The sequence below is a fragment of the Polistes canadensis genome, unplaced genomic scaffold, assembly GCF_001313835.1.
Source record: "Polistes canadensis isolate GaletaPanama2010 unplaced genomic scaffold, ASM131383v1 scaffold_13, whole genome shotgun sequence".
Classification (NCBI taxonomy): Eukaryota; Metazoa; Arthropoda; class Insecta; order Hymenoptera; family Vespidae; genus Polistes; species Polistes canadensis.
The window spans coordinates 1357766-1376911 of record NW_014569560.1 but is presented as its reverse complement, the minus strand read 5'-3'; the positions used below and the strand labels follow the sequence as shown (position 1 = coordinate 1376911).

At 26.4% G+C, this 19146-nt stretch overlaps 4 protein-coding genes across 6 annotated transcripts; 3 read left to right on the top strand and 1 right to left on the bottom strand.

Moving 5' to 3' along the window:
* Positions 1-42: 42 nt before the first annotated feature.
* Positions 43-4756, top strand: LOC106793362 (protein broad-minded-like). The gene is made up of 8 exons (XM_014760233.1): positions 43-1861; positions 1963-2300; positions 2385-2581; positions 2668-3048; positions 3138-3457; positions 3851-4028; positions 4090-4305; positions 4378-4756. The coding sequence occupies exons 1-8, from the start codon at positions 204-206 to the stop codon at positions 4510-4512; spliced, it is 3423 nt and encodes a 1140-aa protein (XP_014615719.1). The 5' UTR covers positions 43-203; the 3' UTR covers positions 4513-4756.
* A 17-nt stretch (positions 4757-4773) lies between these two features.
* Positions 4774-8750, bottom strand: LOC106793360 (apoptosis-inducing factor 1, mitochondrial). The gene is made up of 12 exons (XM_014760232.1): positions 8293-8750; positions 7580-7863; positions 7443-7497; positions 7165-7328; positions 6966-7096; positions 6672-6847; positions 6414-6605; positions 6148-6338; positions 5825-6077; positions 5568-5734; positions 5276-5506; positions 4774-5140 (listed from the first exon to the last, which is right to left on the bottom strand). The coding sequence occupies exons 1-12, from the start codon at positions 8381-8383 to the stop codon at positions 5069-5071; spliced, it is 2007 nt and encodes a 668-aa protein (XP_014615718.1). The 5' UTR covers positions 8384-8750; the 3' UTR covers positions 4774-5068.
* A 705-nt stretch (positions 8751-9455) lies between these two features.
* On the top strand, positions 9456-13679 carry LOC106793400 (T-complex protein 11-like protein 1). 3 transcript variants are annotated; one of them, XR_001382413.1, is made up of 9 exons: positions 9456-9656; positions 10162-10302; positions 10407-10517; positions 10606-10897; positions 10974-11492; positions 11579-11763; positions 11834-12000; positions 12083-12407; positions 12965-13679. XR_001382413.1 is itself a non-coding variant. In XM_014760297.1 (8 exons), the coding sequence occupies exons 2-8, from the start codon at positions 10292-10294 to the stop codon at positions 12331-12333; spliced, it is 1536 nt and encodes a 511-aa protein (XP_014615783.1). In that variant the 5' UTR covers positions 9456-9656; positions 10188-10291; the 3' UTR covers positions 12334-13679. The 3 variants fall into 3 exon arrangements, 2 of the variants coding, with proteins under 2 accessions (XP_014615783.1, XP_014615782.1); XM_014760297.1 differs by having other exon boundaries at positions 10188-10302; positions 12083-13679; XM_014760296.1 differs by having other exon boundaries at positions 12083-13679.
* Positions 13680-14740: 1061 nt separating this feature from the next.
* Positions 14741-18885, top strand: LOC106793412 (alpha-tocopherol transfer protein-like). The gene is made up of 5 exons (XM_014760311.1): positions 14741-15171; positions 15855-16014; positions 16669-16774; positions 17220-17589; positions 17940-18885. The coding sequence occupies exons 1-5, from the start codon at positions 15018-15020 to the stop codon at positions 18020-18022; spliced, it is 873 nt and encodes a 290-aa protein (XP_014615797.1). The 5' UTR covers positions 14741-15017; the 3' UTR covers positions 18023-18885.
* Positions 18886-19146: the final 261 nt, after the last annotated feature.

Here is a 19146-nt window from a genome sequence, read left to right as displayed (position 1 = left end):
TTTAATTGTGTTTATTTCTACCATGGTTGCTATAGTAATCAACCAAAAGAGTCTTGCATTTCTACGCATAGATATGTACGTATAAAACTCAGTATATATAAATTATTGTCTCTCACACACACACACACAAGGGTAGGTTGTATATAATAATTGTTAAAACTTTAGTATATATATAAAAAAAAAATTAATTTGATTTTACGTTAATGGATAAAAGAATGTTGCCAAATATTAACAAATGGATAAAAAAATGCATAAAAAAAGAATTTGATAATGTAATTAAGGATAATTTAGAGGAGAATCAAGATTCTTCAGAAATAGCCCAAAGAATTATTTCTTCTAAAGAAATGCAAGTTTTAATGAATTCTATGAAAATGATTATTACTGAACAGAATTCAGATTCCAAATTTGATAACAGTGCAACAATGGAATCTCATTCTCGGTCATCTGCCTCTTTTGTGAGTGATATAACTGTAGAAGATTTGAATTCTCCAAAAAATGTTGAAGATCAATATAATTATATTATAGATAAAATAAGTTGTGATAAACCTATACATGTGAGATTAGCAGGTTATGAGATATTATTAAAAAGTGATTTGACAAATGTAACAGCTATCTCGCAGTGGGATATTCTTCAAAATACTTTAAAAGATAGTCTTATGGGTGAAAGTCGAGCCATATTTGAAGCTAGTTTGCAAGTCCACGCTAGATTATTAAGTTGTCCAAAGGCATATGATGCGTATACAAATTTATTGAGTTCTTTTAATGCTCAATATCATACGCATAAAGTACACGAAATGTTACCCTCATTAATATCTGGAATTAATTTCAAATTTTTCTTACACGAAAAATTAATTCGCATTATGTATTTGATAATACATTATCAAGAAGAATTATTAAAGAGTATAAGAAATGTTGATAAAACTACAGAAGAAATAATAGAACAATTTATAATATTTTTAAGTACTCATACATTTGGTAATTCAATGCAAGTTAAAACATTGTCTATGTTAAATATTGTTGCAACATTAGATCCACAGGCTGACTGGAGTAAAAGATGGACTCATAAATTCTCTACTAGAAGAACATTTTTTTCTATATTAACTAAATCACCAAGTTTACTTCAATATGCTATACAATGCATTACCAAAGGCTTGAATAAATCTCCTATATATACATCTATTTCTATCTGTGACGAACCCATAGAAGCATGTATTTCTGGAGAGACAATAGAAACAATTACTTATCTTCACTGTTTAAACTTTATATCACAGTTATGTAGTTATGAAGCAGGTCGCCAATTACTTTCCGAGACTTCATTAAACGTTCAATTTTCTGTAACTGAATTTTTAATTACATTAATAAATACATTGAATGAATTATCATCTTCTGGGATAGCAAGTGGCATTTACAATATTATGTGTCAGGCATTGCAAAATGTATTAAACAGGCCTACAATATCGTTAGATACTGATTTTTATGATGCTGCATTATACTCTTTAAATAATTCTTCTGAGAATGATTTAAGAATTTGGCCTCATATGCTATATTTGATAATGCATATGTTGGATACTGTTAATGGCTCAGAAATTTTAATAAATTTTCAAGAATCAAAACCACATTGTACTGCATTGATTATTATGCAGCACATATCTAATGTTTTAAAACAGCCTTTTTCTATTATGAATACTGAGTATATCTGTAATTTATCTAAAATTATAACAAAATTATTTAGTATATTTAATGTTTATGAAGTTGTACAAGATGTAATAGAAAATCAATTTTATCCTGCTGTATCACATTTTTACAGTAAATTAGATAAATATTTTATCGAAAATGGAAATAAAGCTCAATATTTAGATGGGTAAGAAACAGAATTGATAATTATTTATTATATTAGTACATTATATTAAGTTAAAAAATGAATAATTAATTATATGAAACATAGATGTTTTTCCATTTCAGCATAATTAACAAAATGGTACTTAAAATCGTATCAATACCATTTGGTTTACAAGATTTAACACGCGAGTATTTAGCATTTCAAGAACTAGTACGTGGATCTATTGCACCCTTAAGAAATTCATGGACATCCACTGAGATTGTTAGTTTCGTATCATCCGCTGGATATTTTAAATTAGGATGTGAAGTTATTGAAGATTTGGCTCCACATGTTTTATCTAAGTTGTTAACAGAAACCTGTGAAACATTGGAAGATCCACATTGTTTTTATGATCCATGGGAAAATCCAATAGTAGACAAATTTATACATATTATTGCTCTATTTTCTCTCAATTTTAAATGTATAATATAAACAAAATTAATAAGATTTAATATTAATAAATTCATTTATACATTTAACTGATATTATATTTTTATTCTAACAGGTTTTACTTCATTTATAATAAGTACTAATAAGTTTGGAAATTATGAGGAGCAAAAAATTCCGAATAATTTGACTGAATTAATGCAATGTTCGATTAAATTTGATTCGGCATATCATTACTTAGGACTTTTATCATTAAACACAATTATTTGGAATTTAGACCTTTATATTTATTTTATAGAAAAATTAAATTTTCAGGTAACAAATTATAATCTATATTTTTGCACACAAATTTTTATATATAACGTTTTCTTTATAAAAATCTATATAATACTTTTTTATAGAATGAATTATTGAATTTACAAAATCATTGCATAATTAATATTAAAGTCGACGATGAAATCGGAGAAGAATACATAATAGATGAATCTAGTTTACTCCGGCATAAAATTTTATCTAATTCATATTATATCAAGCATAAGTATCCTAATAAACTATTATCAAAAGAATATGAAAATACGAATAATATATTTGAACCAGAAGAATACGAATTGTTTTCAACATTACCACCACCTGACGTTACCACAGAAAAAGCACTTTTTAAGGATATAGAATCTATTACTGAATTAGAAGATATGTTACATGAAAATAAGCTTGGACTATTGGATACTAGTTGGATATTACAAGTCAGGAATGCATATATAAGTTCTACAGATTCAATAAAAGTATAAATCATAAACAGTAACAAAAGATATATAAATAAATTTATATTGCTATTAATTTTTATATAATTACTCATTTTTTTTCTTTTTAGAATACAGTTTTGATTAATTTACTAGATCAAATGTGGCAAGCTATTCCAACTGCAGAATGGGCAGATCAATTTGAATGGCCAGAAAATTTTGTATACAATGCAGATTTTTTCTTTTCAGAAGAATTGCACGGAATTGATTTGGTTTTACAATATGCTGAATTACATGGACTTCTTCAAAATTCTGAGATGAATAAAGAAACATTTAAACAATTTTTACAAGCTTCGTGCATATTTATAAAATATAAAAAGTCTAATAAGTTTAAAGGTTTTGATTGGTTTTTATCAACTGTGTTTCTTATTTGTGAAGCAGATATGGACAAGTAAGATTTTTTCAATTTTGAAAAATTTTAAATAATTTGTACTAAATACCTCAGTTGACCGCGAATACACCCTTCTTAGCAACGAGTTATATTCTCTATCTTTGTAAGTAATATTTTACAGTAGTAGTGAAAGAGTAGTCCTTTAATATATTATTTGTAAAATTATTACTTATAAAGCGTGAAAAGATACTGTTGCCTAGATTTAGGATAACTCTAGCAAATCAAGTATCATCATTGGTAGTAGGTCTCAGATTGAAAACTTAGTCACCACAATATTATTATTATGTCTAAATTATTTCATTTTCTTCATTGACCTGTTTTAATACCAAGTAATAAATACATCATTAGTATACATTAATATATGAAATATATATATAAATATATATATTACAGATGCAAAATATTTATTAAAAAATTAATTTGCTTCCCGTGTATTTTATTTATATGGCCTATTTTTGGTAAAACTATTGATAAAAGCAATAAAGAGAAGTATTCAACTCAATTTATATTTGCACAATATTTAGAAAGTATAATTCACAGCGAAATGCCGAACATAGCTTATGCATTAAAGGTAAATCAAAGATATATATTTTATTTAGAAAAAAGCAACTTAAAATTTTACTTTAAAATAGAATACCTGTGGTATCGATTGGTGGATGTTATGTACAACAATATTGACTCAATGTTTCTGGGGAATATTATCATGGCAAGAAATAAAACATTTTTTTGCTATTTCTATTTTATATTCACCCGATTATATAATATATTATTGTGTATCTTTAATATATCACTGCAGGACAACATTTATACAAGATATTACGAACGGAAAAATGTGGCCAGAATATATGGTAAATTTTATTCTTTGTAATCTATAAGTCTCTGCTCTAAAATTACAATTAAATTTAAATTTATTTTTGTAGGTATTAAATGACTATCGGTGTCATGATTACATTACATTTATGGATAAATTAGCTAAGAGGTATGGAAATAAAATATTACCAATAATGACTGCAAGAAAATTATATTCCAACGATGAAACTGATACTGTAAATTAAACGACATATACTTGAAGAAAAGATCCTTAAAAAAAAAAGATTCTTTGTTCGTGTATTTAAGAAAGAATTTTTCTAAATGCATTATCATAAAAATATTTTCATGAGAAAAGCAAAGAATTTTTATAAAGGATTTCTGTGCGTACATTTACAATAAGAAAATAAAGAAAAACTCATTACATTTATATAAACAGTATAAATTCTTCTTTGAAAAACATAATATTTATATAAATAGGTAATGTGTAATTTCTTTGTAAAACAAAATGTTTTAGCAAAATCGTTTTTTTTTAAATGTTATTAAACAATAATTAATATTCTGTACAATGCGTTTCTTATTCGACTTATTTTACTCCATAAATGCATTTTGTGAACTATTTCTAACAATGCTCAGTGTATACTATGGAATATCATTGATATTTGTACATACCATACATTCTAAAAACTCATAGATATATAATGTGATATTGCTTGGAGACTTTTATATAAACATTTCAAATATGTACAGCATAGTGACTTTATAATATTGTCATACACATACCACACACTGTAGTCAATGTTATTAGTCATCATGAATGGAAAATAGTTTTGCTACTTCATTTAAATCATCATATTTTGTGCCTCTTGCTAGTACCTACGTCAAAGTACAATATTTATAATCAATATTTTTAATATTATAACATAAAATGTGTGTTTTTATTTATGAGAGTTTTAAACAAAGAACTACAAAATTTTTAATTATAATTTTTAATGAGAAAAAATTACGTACCTGTCTAGCTATAGACATACGATGAAAAATATTCCAAAGTACAATGCCAACTACAACATCATCTCGTAGATAGAATACAACACCTTTTTCAAAATCACTATGTTTTTTAGGTTCCTTCTCATCCGTCACATTTTTCACATCTTTATTTTCATTTCCTGAGGTTGGAGATTGTTTATCATTTTGTAATCGTGTTTCTTCTTTTTTAATCGCTTCCGTCTGTGCTATGGCTTTCTATAAGGAGGAAAAAAAAATGAAAAATATTTTTAATATCTTGAAAAATATACTGTTATACCTCTTCATCCGCTAATTCAGTAAGAGCTGCTTTTGGTGTATCCGCTTCTGTTGCTTTTGCGAATACTCCAACAGTTGGGAAAGATGAATCTACAATACCAACTGCTTCATATCCTACTTCTGGTCCTAAATCAGACCAGAACATAGACTGATGCAAATAAGGTTTACCTATATATACATATAAAAAATTATACATTTGTATTTATGCTCACATTATTTATTTTTCCTTAGTATTTTAATTTGTGCTATTTAAATTACCTGCACCGGTCATATTTTCTCCAGCTAATCTACCCGAAATTACAGCATGGTCATGATGTTCTACTCTTCGTCTACCCAATCTAACATCATAAAAACATGCAGCATCTCCAGCAACCCACAGATTACTTCTTGCTTCTAATTCGGCATTAACAAGAAAACCTCCTACATTAGGATGTACTTCTAATTGTGAAGATGTTGCCAAATCTGCATTTGGTTCGACTCCTATGGCTACTATTACTTGATCAGCTTCAATCTTTATAAAATAATATAATTATAATATTTAATATTATTCATACATTTTATAAAAAAAATATGCTACTTACTATATTGCCATCAGATAGGATAAGATCGAGCTTCTTATTTTTGTAGGAAAAATCCGAAACTTCTACACTTGGCGTACAAATTACCCCTTCCGCCATAGCTTTCTTTGTTGTCCATTCACTCAAATACTCAGGTAATACTTGAGCCATTATATGATTTTCTTTGTAAACTTGGATTATCTTTTTGTCTTGATCTATTTGATACAAAAATTAATATATAAATAAATATATAGAGAAGGACGCTTAAATAAGAATAATATGATACTTACAATTTCTTGCAAGTGAACAAGCTAGCTCTGAGCCAAGAAAACCACCTCCAATAATAACTATATTTTTACAATTAGGATTGTGAATATTGTCTTCTAATTCAAGAAAATCTTGTTTTGTTCTATAGGCTATAATTTTATCTTTTACTTCATCCGGAGCAGATTCAAATAATGGAAGATTTTTAGGCGAAGCACCTTAAAATAAATACGAATTAAAATTAAAGTTATTACATTTTTAAATGAAATGTAAAAGAAATTTACCTGTTGCTATAAGACATTTATCATACTTGATTTCATGACCATCTTCAAGTACAGCAATCTTATTTGTAGCATCAATTTTGGTTACTTTCCAACCAACTGCTACAGCTACCCCACCTTTATCTAATTGCATTAGCTTATCAACGTTCGTATAAAATTCACGTGGTTCATAAAAAAGACTACAAAGAAAATTAATGTAATTTAGTAAAATACTGTATATAAGTTCTGATATACAATGTTTATACTATATTGTTTATAAATGAATTGAAATATATCATACAATTAATTTTAATCTACCTTCTCTGCGTTCCATTCCACTGTTTAAAATTTAATTTTGCACTTGTTGCTCTATCTGTATTATACCATAATTCTTTAGACAATGGCGGTCTCATATATGGTAAATCTTCTTCCTCGCTTATTATTAAAACCTAAATAGAATTCATTTATATATTATCATTTAAAATATAAACTTGTACTATAGTGATATGAACTATACCTTAGCTTTGGGATCCCTAGATTTAATTGACCTAAATGCTGAAAATGCAGCAGTTCCTCCACCTATCAGTAGGTAAGGTACTTCCTGAGGTATTGATTTAGACACAGCTGGAGTTTTTATTACATCCTTTGATCTTCTATATCTTTTCTCTGTATCTTTTTTTTCTAAGAATAAGAGATGCAATTTAAGTTGTATAATTACCAAATATATATATATATATATATTTTAGATATATGTTTATATAGAATGACTGAACAAATATGATAAGCAATTATTACTTTTTGTGTCAGACTGTGAGTCAAATTTATCCGTAAACCATTCTGCAGAAGAAATCTATAATAAAAAATGTAATATCATTTAATATGGCAAATTGCTATGCTACTAAAACTATAAAATAATAATAATAATATTATACCGCATAAATAGTCACTCCTGCTATTATCAAGGTGGCCAATAAATGTTTCCAATTTGGAAATTTACCATTCTTCCCATTACCATCTTCTTGTGTATAATCTGGTTTACAAGAAGGTGGACAAGTACCATCACGCTGAGCTTCGCAAGCAGGAAGCGGTTTCTTTGGTTTAGAATATTTAGACTCAGGTAAACATTCCTCTGGTTTTATTGTAGTACCAGGTGTCCTATATGGTTTCTTATTATTTGCATTATTACTATAACACAATCTATTAACACTGAAAATGCCTAGAACATTACAAATAATGTTAATAACTTTTGATCGACTGAAATAAGACTACAATGGAACAATTCTATTACATGTGAAAGATATTTATAAGTTTAAAAAGAATATATTAAAATAAACAAAAATTTTTTAACAATAATAGATTAAGGTTATGTTACTTGTGGCATACTTCAGAGTGGAAGTATCACATGTAAACGGTAAACACTATATCAATTTAAAATGATTAATATAAATGATACGTAAAGAAAAGAAATTAAATACTAATTCACAATTGACAAATTCATTGAAAAAATATGATAGAACGATCGGTTGTTATGAATATTTCAATCTAAACCGAAGGGAGGTTACAGGTACCGAAAGCAATCATTCACACGAGGGGTACTAATAATGATTAACGAAATTTATAAGGAAAAATATGACTAAATTCTTACCGACATATTTTAAAGTTCGATAGGAATGATTAGTATGTGCGTGCCTTGTTACTTTAGACAGTTGTCCAATAATTCTACCACAGCTTAACATTTTTGATGGGCCAATACCTTGGCCTTACGCAATAATATGAATATGGCGCGTGTGTTCGGTACTTCTCACCGTATGCACGCCGATTGAAAGTCGTTGACCGATTTTCTTGTCGTCCGAGATTAATGATGAATTTAATACGATGCACTCCATCACCTGAGATTCGATCATTCAAACTATCATTGCCATCTATGTTCTAATGTATACCAGTTTTGCCAATTCGACTTATCTTTATCAATTGATTAACTAAACCAAATAGATAAATATATACATGAATTTGATCTAAAAAAATTCATTAAAGGGCGCATTCTAAACATAGGAACGAATGACAGACGGTGTCAAGTGATACATTTTTTGTCGTGACGATCGCAATACATGTAAATATATGCAATATATGTCAACGGAATATCGATTATTTCAAATTAGAATTACACATATATCTATGAATTTATATATTTACTTTATTGATACTTTGTTTTTTTAATTAGTTCATAAAATAAAATGAACAAATATCACGTTGTGATATTATAATCAATAAAATTGTTACGAGATTTAATTGTCGATTTGACGTATAAAATTATTCGTACTATTTTCTTTTTTCTATTTATTTTATTTTGATTATCGGAAAATAATCGATGAATAATCGAGACTTAATAAATTTTTAGCCTTGAAAATACCTGTTTTCTTCTTTGTCTCATCGAAATAATAGAGAAGAAAGAAACTATAGATTTTAGTGAAATTCGTATGATCTTTACAGGTGTCCTCAAGGTAGCCAATATGAATCAGCGTTCCCTTTTATGGTGAATCAATGTTGTCTGTCCACTTAAGCATTTTTAAATCTGGTTTAATATGCGTCATTTATTCAAATTTGGTTTTTATTTTTTGACTTCCCTGAAATAATTTAAAAGAATTAACGAATATTAATTGTTATATATATATATATATATATATATATAATTGTTAGTCAAATATCATCATTGTAATGTCTTATCTATTTTTTTCATATTTTCAAAAATTTTGGCGGTAAATAATCATAGAGTGCGCTTTAAGATTATTAACTTTTAGCAAACTTCATTGTCTAACGTCAATCTTACGAAAGTTGAATAAATCATCTTTGTAAATACAGCTGTTTCTGCTATGATTAAATTTTCATATAATAAATGTTTCCGATTGTTATTACAAATTTTTATTAACAAATTTCAAGTGTAGATTTCCTTGTCAATATCAGAAATACGAGGAACAGCACAATATTTTGGTGAAATATATACACAAGAAGGTAATTTTGACATATGCATATATGATGCATAAATAGGCCTCTCTTTGGACATGCATAAAATTATCTTATCTAAAGAGAATGATATTATGTAACTATACTTTGTTTAAATAATAATAACAATTTATTTACCAATTGGATTAGTTATTGTTTCTTAAATAAATAAATTTTTGTAATATATAAAATATTAATATAAATTAATTTTCAGTATTCATATATATATAAAAACACTAGAGTATACAAAGATGTTAATTATTAGTTTTTGTTAATACATTAATTTGTGTTTTATTTTTTCACTTATATGAAAATAATTATAATTATTCAGCGATGAAAACAAAGAGAAAATGGATGATATATTTATGTAACATTTTTTGTATACTATCAAAACTTTACCACGTATAGAAAATTATTAGACATAAGTTAATCAAATGTTTCACATAAAGAGTAACAAAAGAAGTCTTGAGAGTATTTACAGGCGGTTACAGCATTATAGGTGTTCTTTTTATAGACAGTATTTGACCTCCTTTTCTTCAGGAGTCTTAGCAGTTAACCAGCAGCTGCTTTGGAGTGCAGGTCATGTCATAGCAACAGGACTCTATATACAAACAAAGGAATAAGAGATATTCATTCTAGTCATCATGTCTGACAAGTAAACATGTTTTATAATAGTTTTATATTAACAAACTTTGATAATTTATACACATTATTACATTAATATTATAATATTAGTTATTCTAATATTTAAATTTGTAGAGATCAAAAAATGGAGCAAGATGCGGAAAAGTGTAATATTAATAATCCTAACATTCCTATAGAATGCCCAACTTCATCTCGTCAAATAGAAGATGATAAACATACAAAAGAGTAAGATATTTTATCGAATGGCATTAAATATATTTTATCTTTCATTGTATATATTTTAATTTATTTGCATTAATATAATATCAAATAGACAAGATATACAATATATGATGAGCGGATGGACTGGAGCATCACCACCAAAGTTTGTGTCTCATGAAGAAATTATAAAAGCTGCTAAAGGAATGACGAATATGGCTTTGGCACATGAAATTGCGGTTGATACAAATTTTCAATTACAAAAATTGGAGCCGGATGACGGTACTTTTCATAGAAAAGTTAAAGAAATTATGCATAAGGCTTTTTGGAATTTGTTAGTAGAACAATTGAATGAAGATCCACCGATCTATACGCAAGCCTTTATTTTACTAAAAGAAATTAAAGATGTAATTAAATCATAAGCTTATAATCATATTATTGTAATGTTTATGATCTTAAATCAATTTATTTTTTCTTTTTCAGACATTGGATGAACTTGTATTATCACATCATTCAAAAATTAAAGAAAATATTAAAGAAGTCCTTGATATTGATTTGATTAAACAGCAAGCAGAGAAGGGTGTATTAGATTTTCGCCATTATGCAAATTACATTATTTCTATTATGGCTAAAGTTTGTGCACCGGTTAGAGATGAAAAAATAGAAGAACTGAAAGGAGAGCAAGATGTTATTGAAACATTTAAAGGTATAATGGAAGCTTTACAGTTGATGAGACTAGATTTAGCAAACTTTACGATAACTATGATGAGACCAAGTATTGTTGCTTCGAGTATTGAATATGAAAAAGCTAAGTTTGCAGAATTTTTAAAAATTAATTCAAATGGTTTACATTATACTAAAAAATGGTTGTTGAGGCATCTTGACGAAGAAGAAATTGCCAGTGATTTTAGTCATGATAATCAAGTAAGACAAATTACACATCGTCTCTTAACTGAAGCTTACCTTGATCTCCTAGAATGGGATTTTAATCCAGATGCAGAGGTACGAGTACACGTATATACATGGTGGTAGAACACACAATATTATAAAAATTGCAACTATATTATTCAACACAATATCTTTTTCAGACATTGATGCTTGATCAAGGTAGATTGGTAGAATTGCGTGATAAGACTAGCAGATTGAGTCTAATTGGTTCTATATTATTATTAACAAATAATACCGTTGGAACATCGATACAAGATGTTGCTAAGTTTAAAAATAGCGTAAAGAAGAATTTAACAGTGTTATTAGATTCGGTACATTCAAATAAGTACGTTTCATAATTCTTTTTCATATATAATATTGTTATATGAGTGAATATATTCATGTTTTATATACAGAGACTTAGAAATGGTAATGCCAAACATCGTTTTGCAAGTAATAAAAGATCTTAAAGCAACGTTAGAGGAAATTGGTATTGGAAATTTGTCATCGGATTTAGAAATATCATTAGAGGGACAAATAACAGATTTGGTTAAACCAGATCATAAGATCAGAAGTCTCGTTAGTAAGTAAAGTAATATGTTTTATTTAATAATATATTTTTGTGTAATTCAGCAAATATATTATTTATTTATATTTTTTTATAGATTTAAGGATTAGACAATTTTTGCAAAGAATTATACAATCTAAGAGTGCTATTCCTCAGCAAGTACCAATTGGTCTTTCGTCTCTTCAAGAAGAATTAACAGCTATAGCAGCACAATTTTTAATACTTGTTTCTCATAACAGAAGTGTGTTTGGGGAATATTATCAAGAAATTGTCAGTAATGCACTTTCTTCCACGCGTGATAATGATGTGATGAAAAAGGTAGTGAAAGAAAATTCAATGGATGCCTAAAATGAGAATATATATGATTTTATATTATGAGACGTGTTCAAGAATCTGGAAACAGTTTTACAAATAAATACTATGTATGTATAGTTAATATTTTATATATTAGTCTTTTTAAAATTCAATCATTTTTAAAATACATATGTTAATATATAGAATGTGAGGCACATAACTTGATTACCTCGAATAAGTTCTAAATTGTACAATAAACAACAAATTATTTCTATAGAGATTATATGATATCAAAAAGGGCATAATGTGATGTCCATGATGTTTAAAGTAAAGCCGTTTAGGATATTTGAAGGACAACTTTATTTTTTTAAACGGAATGTTCTCTCTTTTTTATGGCAGTTCTAAAGAGCAGTTTCTAAGTAAAGAAGTATTAACCTTCTTTGATTTCTAAAGCTATTTATAAACGAAATATTAACGAAAGTTTGATCAGAATAAGATCTTATTGAAATATTCTAAACTTATAAAAAAGTCATGCATGCTACATTATACCTTTTTTGAGATCACGCAATCCCTGTAGAAATATTGAATTGTTTAAATACAATATGTTTTGATTGTAGTAATTTAAGAACATAACATATGTATACACTATTACTAAATTAATCCAAAAAATAATTTGTTTTTTCAGAATGATTTAATAGTATGAGATAAAACAATTTCTGCAATATTATGCATAGGAGTCTATAATTACTAATTCTAATTACCTTCAAGTATTTTCTACCTTCTAATTAATTTCAAGTATTACAATATATATTCATATATTTTGTGTAAGAGCTTACATAACAATGAATATAAAATAATATTTCTTTATATTTGGTGCCGTGTAAAAAAGATCTCTTTGCAATAATATCTACATAAAAATTTATTTAGAGTACAAAGTTGTATGCATTGTATGAATCAACGTATCACACACAACACACAGACACATATATATATATAGATATATATATATATTTGTATGGAATTTTTTGTCTTATTATTAACCAAAAAATCAATGTTCCTTATCTCAAAAATTATAAAAATTTTGTAATATTCCGGAATATCTTGTGAGGAAGTTATGACTTTCTAGGGCTCCCCGGCACATGTTTTGGGATCCATTGGACTATAGTAATATATATTGGATTTTTATTTTTTGCAGAAATAATCAAATATTCCTCATTTTTCTATACATTTCACTTTTATTTACTCTATTTTATCGATCTTGCGACGATAGTCCCAAGATACGAATAGAGTGAGAACCCATCTTTATCATTATCAAAATATTACCTATGCTAAACAACAGTTATACGACCAATGTAAAAACCTTAGGTATTAGACTTAGCATGAATAAACTATACTTAAAATAAAAAATAAAAATCCACTTTTATTTTCTTTTTTATTTATTTTTTTTTTTTTTTAAATAAAATTCCACTTTTAAGTATTATCGAAAAGAACGATGATTTTATATTTTGAAATCATTGTTTCATTTCAATTACAATATGCCTTTCTTTATTGTGCAATTACTACAATTACATGTATATATATATTTTATTATAATTTAGTTTTTTTTTACTGCTACCATAGTGCTTTTCAATTATAGAATTAAAAAACAATGAAGCGAACAATTTTGTAATCTTATCACAATAGAATTGTATATTACGTATTTTTGTATTAAACATTATAAAGTACGGTACATTTTACAAATTAACAATTATCTTTAAATATGACTATATAATATTTGTACGTAAGATTAATATTCCATTTTTGTTATTCATACAAGTAATTAAGTAGTTCGTAATAGAGACAATATTTGTTGAGTAGCATATAGTACAACATTAAACTAATCTAATTATTTACACACACAAAAGAATTTAAAACTCAATTGTAAGATTTTATTAACTTTGTATTGAGAGGAATATTTAAAATAAATTGTTACACGTGTAAATCATGTAATATTATGTGATATAATATATGTTTTTAATTTATACTTTTATCTTATACATGTGTATGTATAAGATAATTTTTGATATGATTTGTTTAATTTCGTAGAAAACTATAATATATATACAAAAATGAATGTATAAGCTCTAAGAAATTTTTATTTTTTTGTTATATTATTGTGTAATATGTCATGATATCATGTTGTATGTCATGATGTATTTTAAATATTTCATATATATTCCAATACAAAAGTTCAACATGTTATCTAATAAAAAATGTGAATTTTATTAATATCAAATGTACATTAAAGGACGCAACAGCAAAGGTCATTTATTTATCATCTTCTTAGACGTTCCCATTGTTCATATGGGTTATAAAGAATAAAGTTTTTCGATAAGTTATGTACACGAAAAAAATTATCTCTTCTAAGATAAAAAATTATTTATCTTTGTCAATTCATTAGGATAAAAATACGCGCTATCTTTACGTCAGATGGCGCAGTCAATCATTTTTATTTACGTTTCACCGATTTACTCTCTGCTCTAGTCGATTTAATTTACTCTTAGAGATGATCAATTTTATACAAGTGATATCTAAATAAAGTTTTTTCTACAGATGATTGGTAATACAAAAAAATTAGTGTTTGCTTTTCTTTTTACGGTAAAATCGAAGATTCATGACATCGAAGATATAATAGTTTAGAATTGGTGACATAACTGATATTCGAAAATTTGCATTTATCTTTATACAATCTTTATAAAATGACAGAATCAAAATCTTACGTTTGTCAACTATCTCAAATTGAAAAAGATTATGCCGCGGCAAATTTGAACGAAACGGATGACAACAGATCGCAGAAGATTGAAGAAATACGAGAATGGATTTTAAAACATGACAATCTACACGCTTGCACTGGTAAAAATGTTTTATATTTATTTAAAATTTTATTTATATATATATATATGTTTTTTCTATTTTCTATTAATACATGTATGTATGCAAAGTGTATTCAATAAAAGAGCTCGTCTATAACTTTGTTTCTTTAGTAAATACAAAAAATTCTATCATCAAGTAGTGCGAGTTTTTGTGGAAGTGCGTCGATGCAGATGCAAATTGCACCTTTTTTTTTTATCTGCAATAAGAACAGAGTTATAGTTCGATCCGGTTATTGAATATAATCTATATATGTGTAGTGTATATATATATATATATATACTACAATTTTAATAATAATAATATTAATATATATATAATAAAATAAAATAAAATAAAAATAAAATAATCGTTTACAATATTTATTAAAATAATTATGTGAACACATATTTTATTTTATTATTATTTTTTTTATATATGGAGCATTGTGTGCATGCCAAATTTACCTACTCAAATGAATTTGCATCTACGATTCGCGTTACTTTTATAGTTTTATTTTTAGTTCAATATAGAAAAATGTTTCTAGGCAATCTTCGATTTTTTTGTTTGTAAATTCCAGAAAAAAATAAATAAAATCGTTTCCTACTACGGGGGGTGGGGGGGGGGTTGAGAAGAAAATCTTTCACCTAATAAATTTTCAAAATTATGTTTTCTTTCTTTTATAGACGACTTTTTTATTCTACGTTTTTTAAGAACTAGCAAATTTAATATAGAAAAAACGAAGTACAAGCTATGGAATTATTATGAACAAAGATGTAATATTCCTGAATGGTATGCAAATAAGGATCCTTTTCTGGCCGAATTACAGGATATGTTTAAATTAGGGTAAATTGAATCATTTAGTTATGCAGGATGGCTCAAAAGTTCTTAATTGATTTTAATAATTAATTACTTTTTTTTTTCGAGATATTTTAGTCTTATAGTTACGTTGTCAAATCTATAAGTTAGGCTTGTATAGGTTTACAAGTAAGATATAATTTTATAATACGAAAAAATAGAAAATTATTCTAAAAAGTTTCGAAAAAAAGTAATTGATTTTTCATATATCATTTAGGAATTTTTAACCTAATTAAGAACTTTTTCAAATTTACTGTATATTTACACAGCGATTATTATTTAATATTTTAAATAATTATACAGGGTGTATCGTAAATTTGTATAAATATTTCTAAGACTGTGTGTAGATATTAAAATAAGTACAAAATGTCATATAAATTTTCTTCTTTTATCTTGCTTAAATAGGCTTCAAAAAGTACAACATGACATGTTGATTATCAATTATCACACATCTAACTCAAAGTTCAGAGATAGTTTAGTGCACACGTACTAATTACTTTATTTTTTTTGGATAATAGGATCTTAATTAAAAAAACGATACTTTCTTTTCAACTTATTTTTACCTGTAGAATCACGGTTATACCACCTGCTTGAATACATTTTGTGTATATTTTTATATGTGTAATAGTTTACCTTCTATAGGGTATTTTTGCCAATGAGGAAATTAGATAATGAAGGAAGATTGGTAATTCTAATACGAGTCGCTACTCATGATCCTAGTAAACAAAAGTTAGCGGATATGCTGAAGGTATAAGAAGTTAAAATTAATAAATTTTATAATATAATTTGAAAATGTATCATTAACTCCATTGTAACTTCTCAAAGTTTATCGTCTCACTGGAGTCAAAAGCACACGGTTTTTGTTTTTAGTTGTTTTTTTTTTTTTTCAAACGGATCACCCGTTCATGTACTAATTATATATTTTTTATATTTCCAAATCTGATTAAATTTGTTAATTCAATTTAACTGATCACGCGTTTACTTTATATACATAGGATGTTTTGTAACTGGGTTTTCATATGAAAGAATTTTATTTTACATTTATTATTTAATTTTTCATGTAAAAAATTAGCTACTGTTTGATTGTATCACCAGTTACGGGACATCCCGTATACATTAAATATGTCTGTTATGCATGTATTTTTTGTTCGATGTAAATAATTATATTTCTTTTTCTTTTCGTATTACTTTAGGCTTCTCTGATGATATTGGATCTCGCAATAAGAGAAAATGAATCTGTTTCGTTGCATGGTGTAATAGCTATTATGGATTTGGCAGGTATTTCTCTTGGTCATGCGCTTCAATTTCCACCGAATGTAATTAAAAAATTAGTACATGCTTGGCAAGGTTGTTACCCTTTAAGGATACAGGCATTACAGTTTATAAATTCACCAACTTATGTAAATGTTATATTAAATGTGTTCAAAAGTTTTATGACAAACAAATTGAAGCAAAGAATACACGTGCACACACGCGGAACGAAAACATTTCTCGATATGGTTCAACATGATATATTACCGATCGAATATGGTGGTTCTGACGGATCTATATACGATTTGAAAGGTGAAATTTTATTAAATTATTTTATTTCTTTTTTTTTCTCTATATATTTATAGATTAAAAGAAATTTTAATCATTTAAAAAATAAAATAAAATAATAAAATATGATTATAGAAAGAAAAATATAGGTAATTGATTGTGAGATATGAATTTAGTAAAAAGATAAAATTATTTGAAATTCGAATAATTAAAAATCTAGAATAAAATTCAAGTTTATTATCTCATTGATAATTAAATTTCTTTTCTTTATATTTTTATTTAATCATATTTCAATGATATTTATTTATTTTTTTGTTTCTTTTAGTTTTCATTATTATACCAATTTTATGTATTCTTATTTAATACATTTGTAGATTACTGGAAAAATAGAGTGGAAGAAAATCGGATGTGGTTCACTATAGATGAATCTTATAAACTTAATGTTAATAATGTATAAATATCTAATCTAAGGGGAAGAGAGTATTAAAGAATTTTCCGTATAAATCTGTTATTGTGATTGTTATGGAGATATTGTTAAATATAATAGAGAATTTTAATACGAATCGTACAGAATAAGCTGAAAGTACCTGATTGTATTTTTAGTTTACTAATGTGAAGAAATAATTATTTTGAAAAGTTTAAGGAAAAAAACGATTGATCTGTATAATCACTTAAACAAATTCTTAGCTTAATTTTATAACTTATTTTGATATTAATGTGTATGTAGGTACGGTTTTTCTTTACGAAGTAAAAAACATATTTTGCAAGTAAAACAAATAGAAAAAAAAATTATTGCAATTCGCAAATATAATAATACCATTAATTCAATAAGGTATTGGAATAGAGTAATTTTCATAAATGTTACGAACGATATAAGTCGTGTGTAAGAATGATTGTTCATCTCTTGGGATATAGAAGCGAATCATTGCTAAATGAAGAAATAAAACATTGATAAGAAGAAAAGAAAGAAAAATGGACGCTCGAGAACAGTGATTGTCAATCCCTCCTGCGAGTTTTATGCAGCTAGCTGCGTTGATATCGAATTGCATTAATACCGTACTGCTTTTAATACCGATATTCATTTATTAAATTCTTTTGTATACTTGTTTACTTATGTTACCTGCAATTGTATTTATACGTTAATGTTTATTCATATACAGTAATATTATATATTTTTATGTGGGCTTCGTATATTTAGCGGTTGCTTCTGTGCTTTTTATTAATAGTTGGCTTTTCCATTTATGATCTCATTGTCAGTATTCTTCCGTCTTACATATCAAACTCTTGTATTTTTTATTCAATAAACTCGTTTTCATACTATTGTTATCTTTAATTGTAAAATTTTTAGTGATATCTCAAATTCGTCATCACAACTTCGAGGGATTTAATCGAAACCGAACATCACAATCAAAATGTGACACATAAAGGACGGGTAATGTTCAAAGATTTCAACGAAATTAAAAGAATAATATAATATTAAACGTTTTATTCGCATTATTATGCACAAAAGTGTGCCTCCCTCCCCGTATCAGGTCATGATATGCAAATAATATTAAATAACTAAAATAAAACGAATAATTT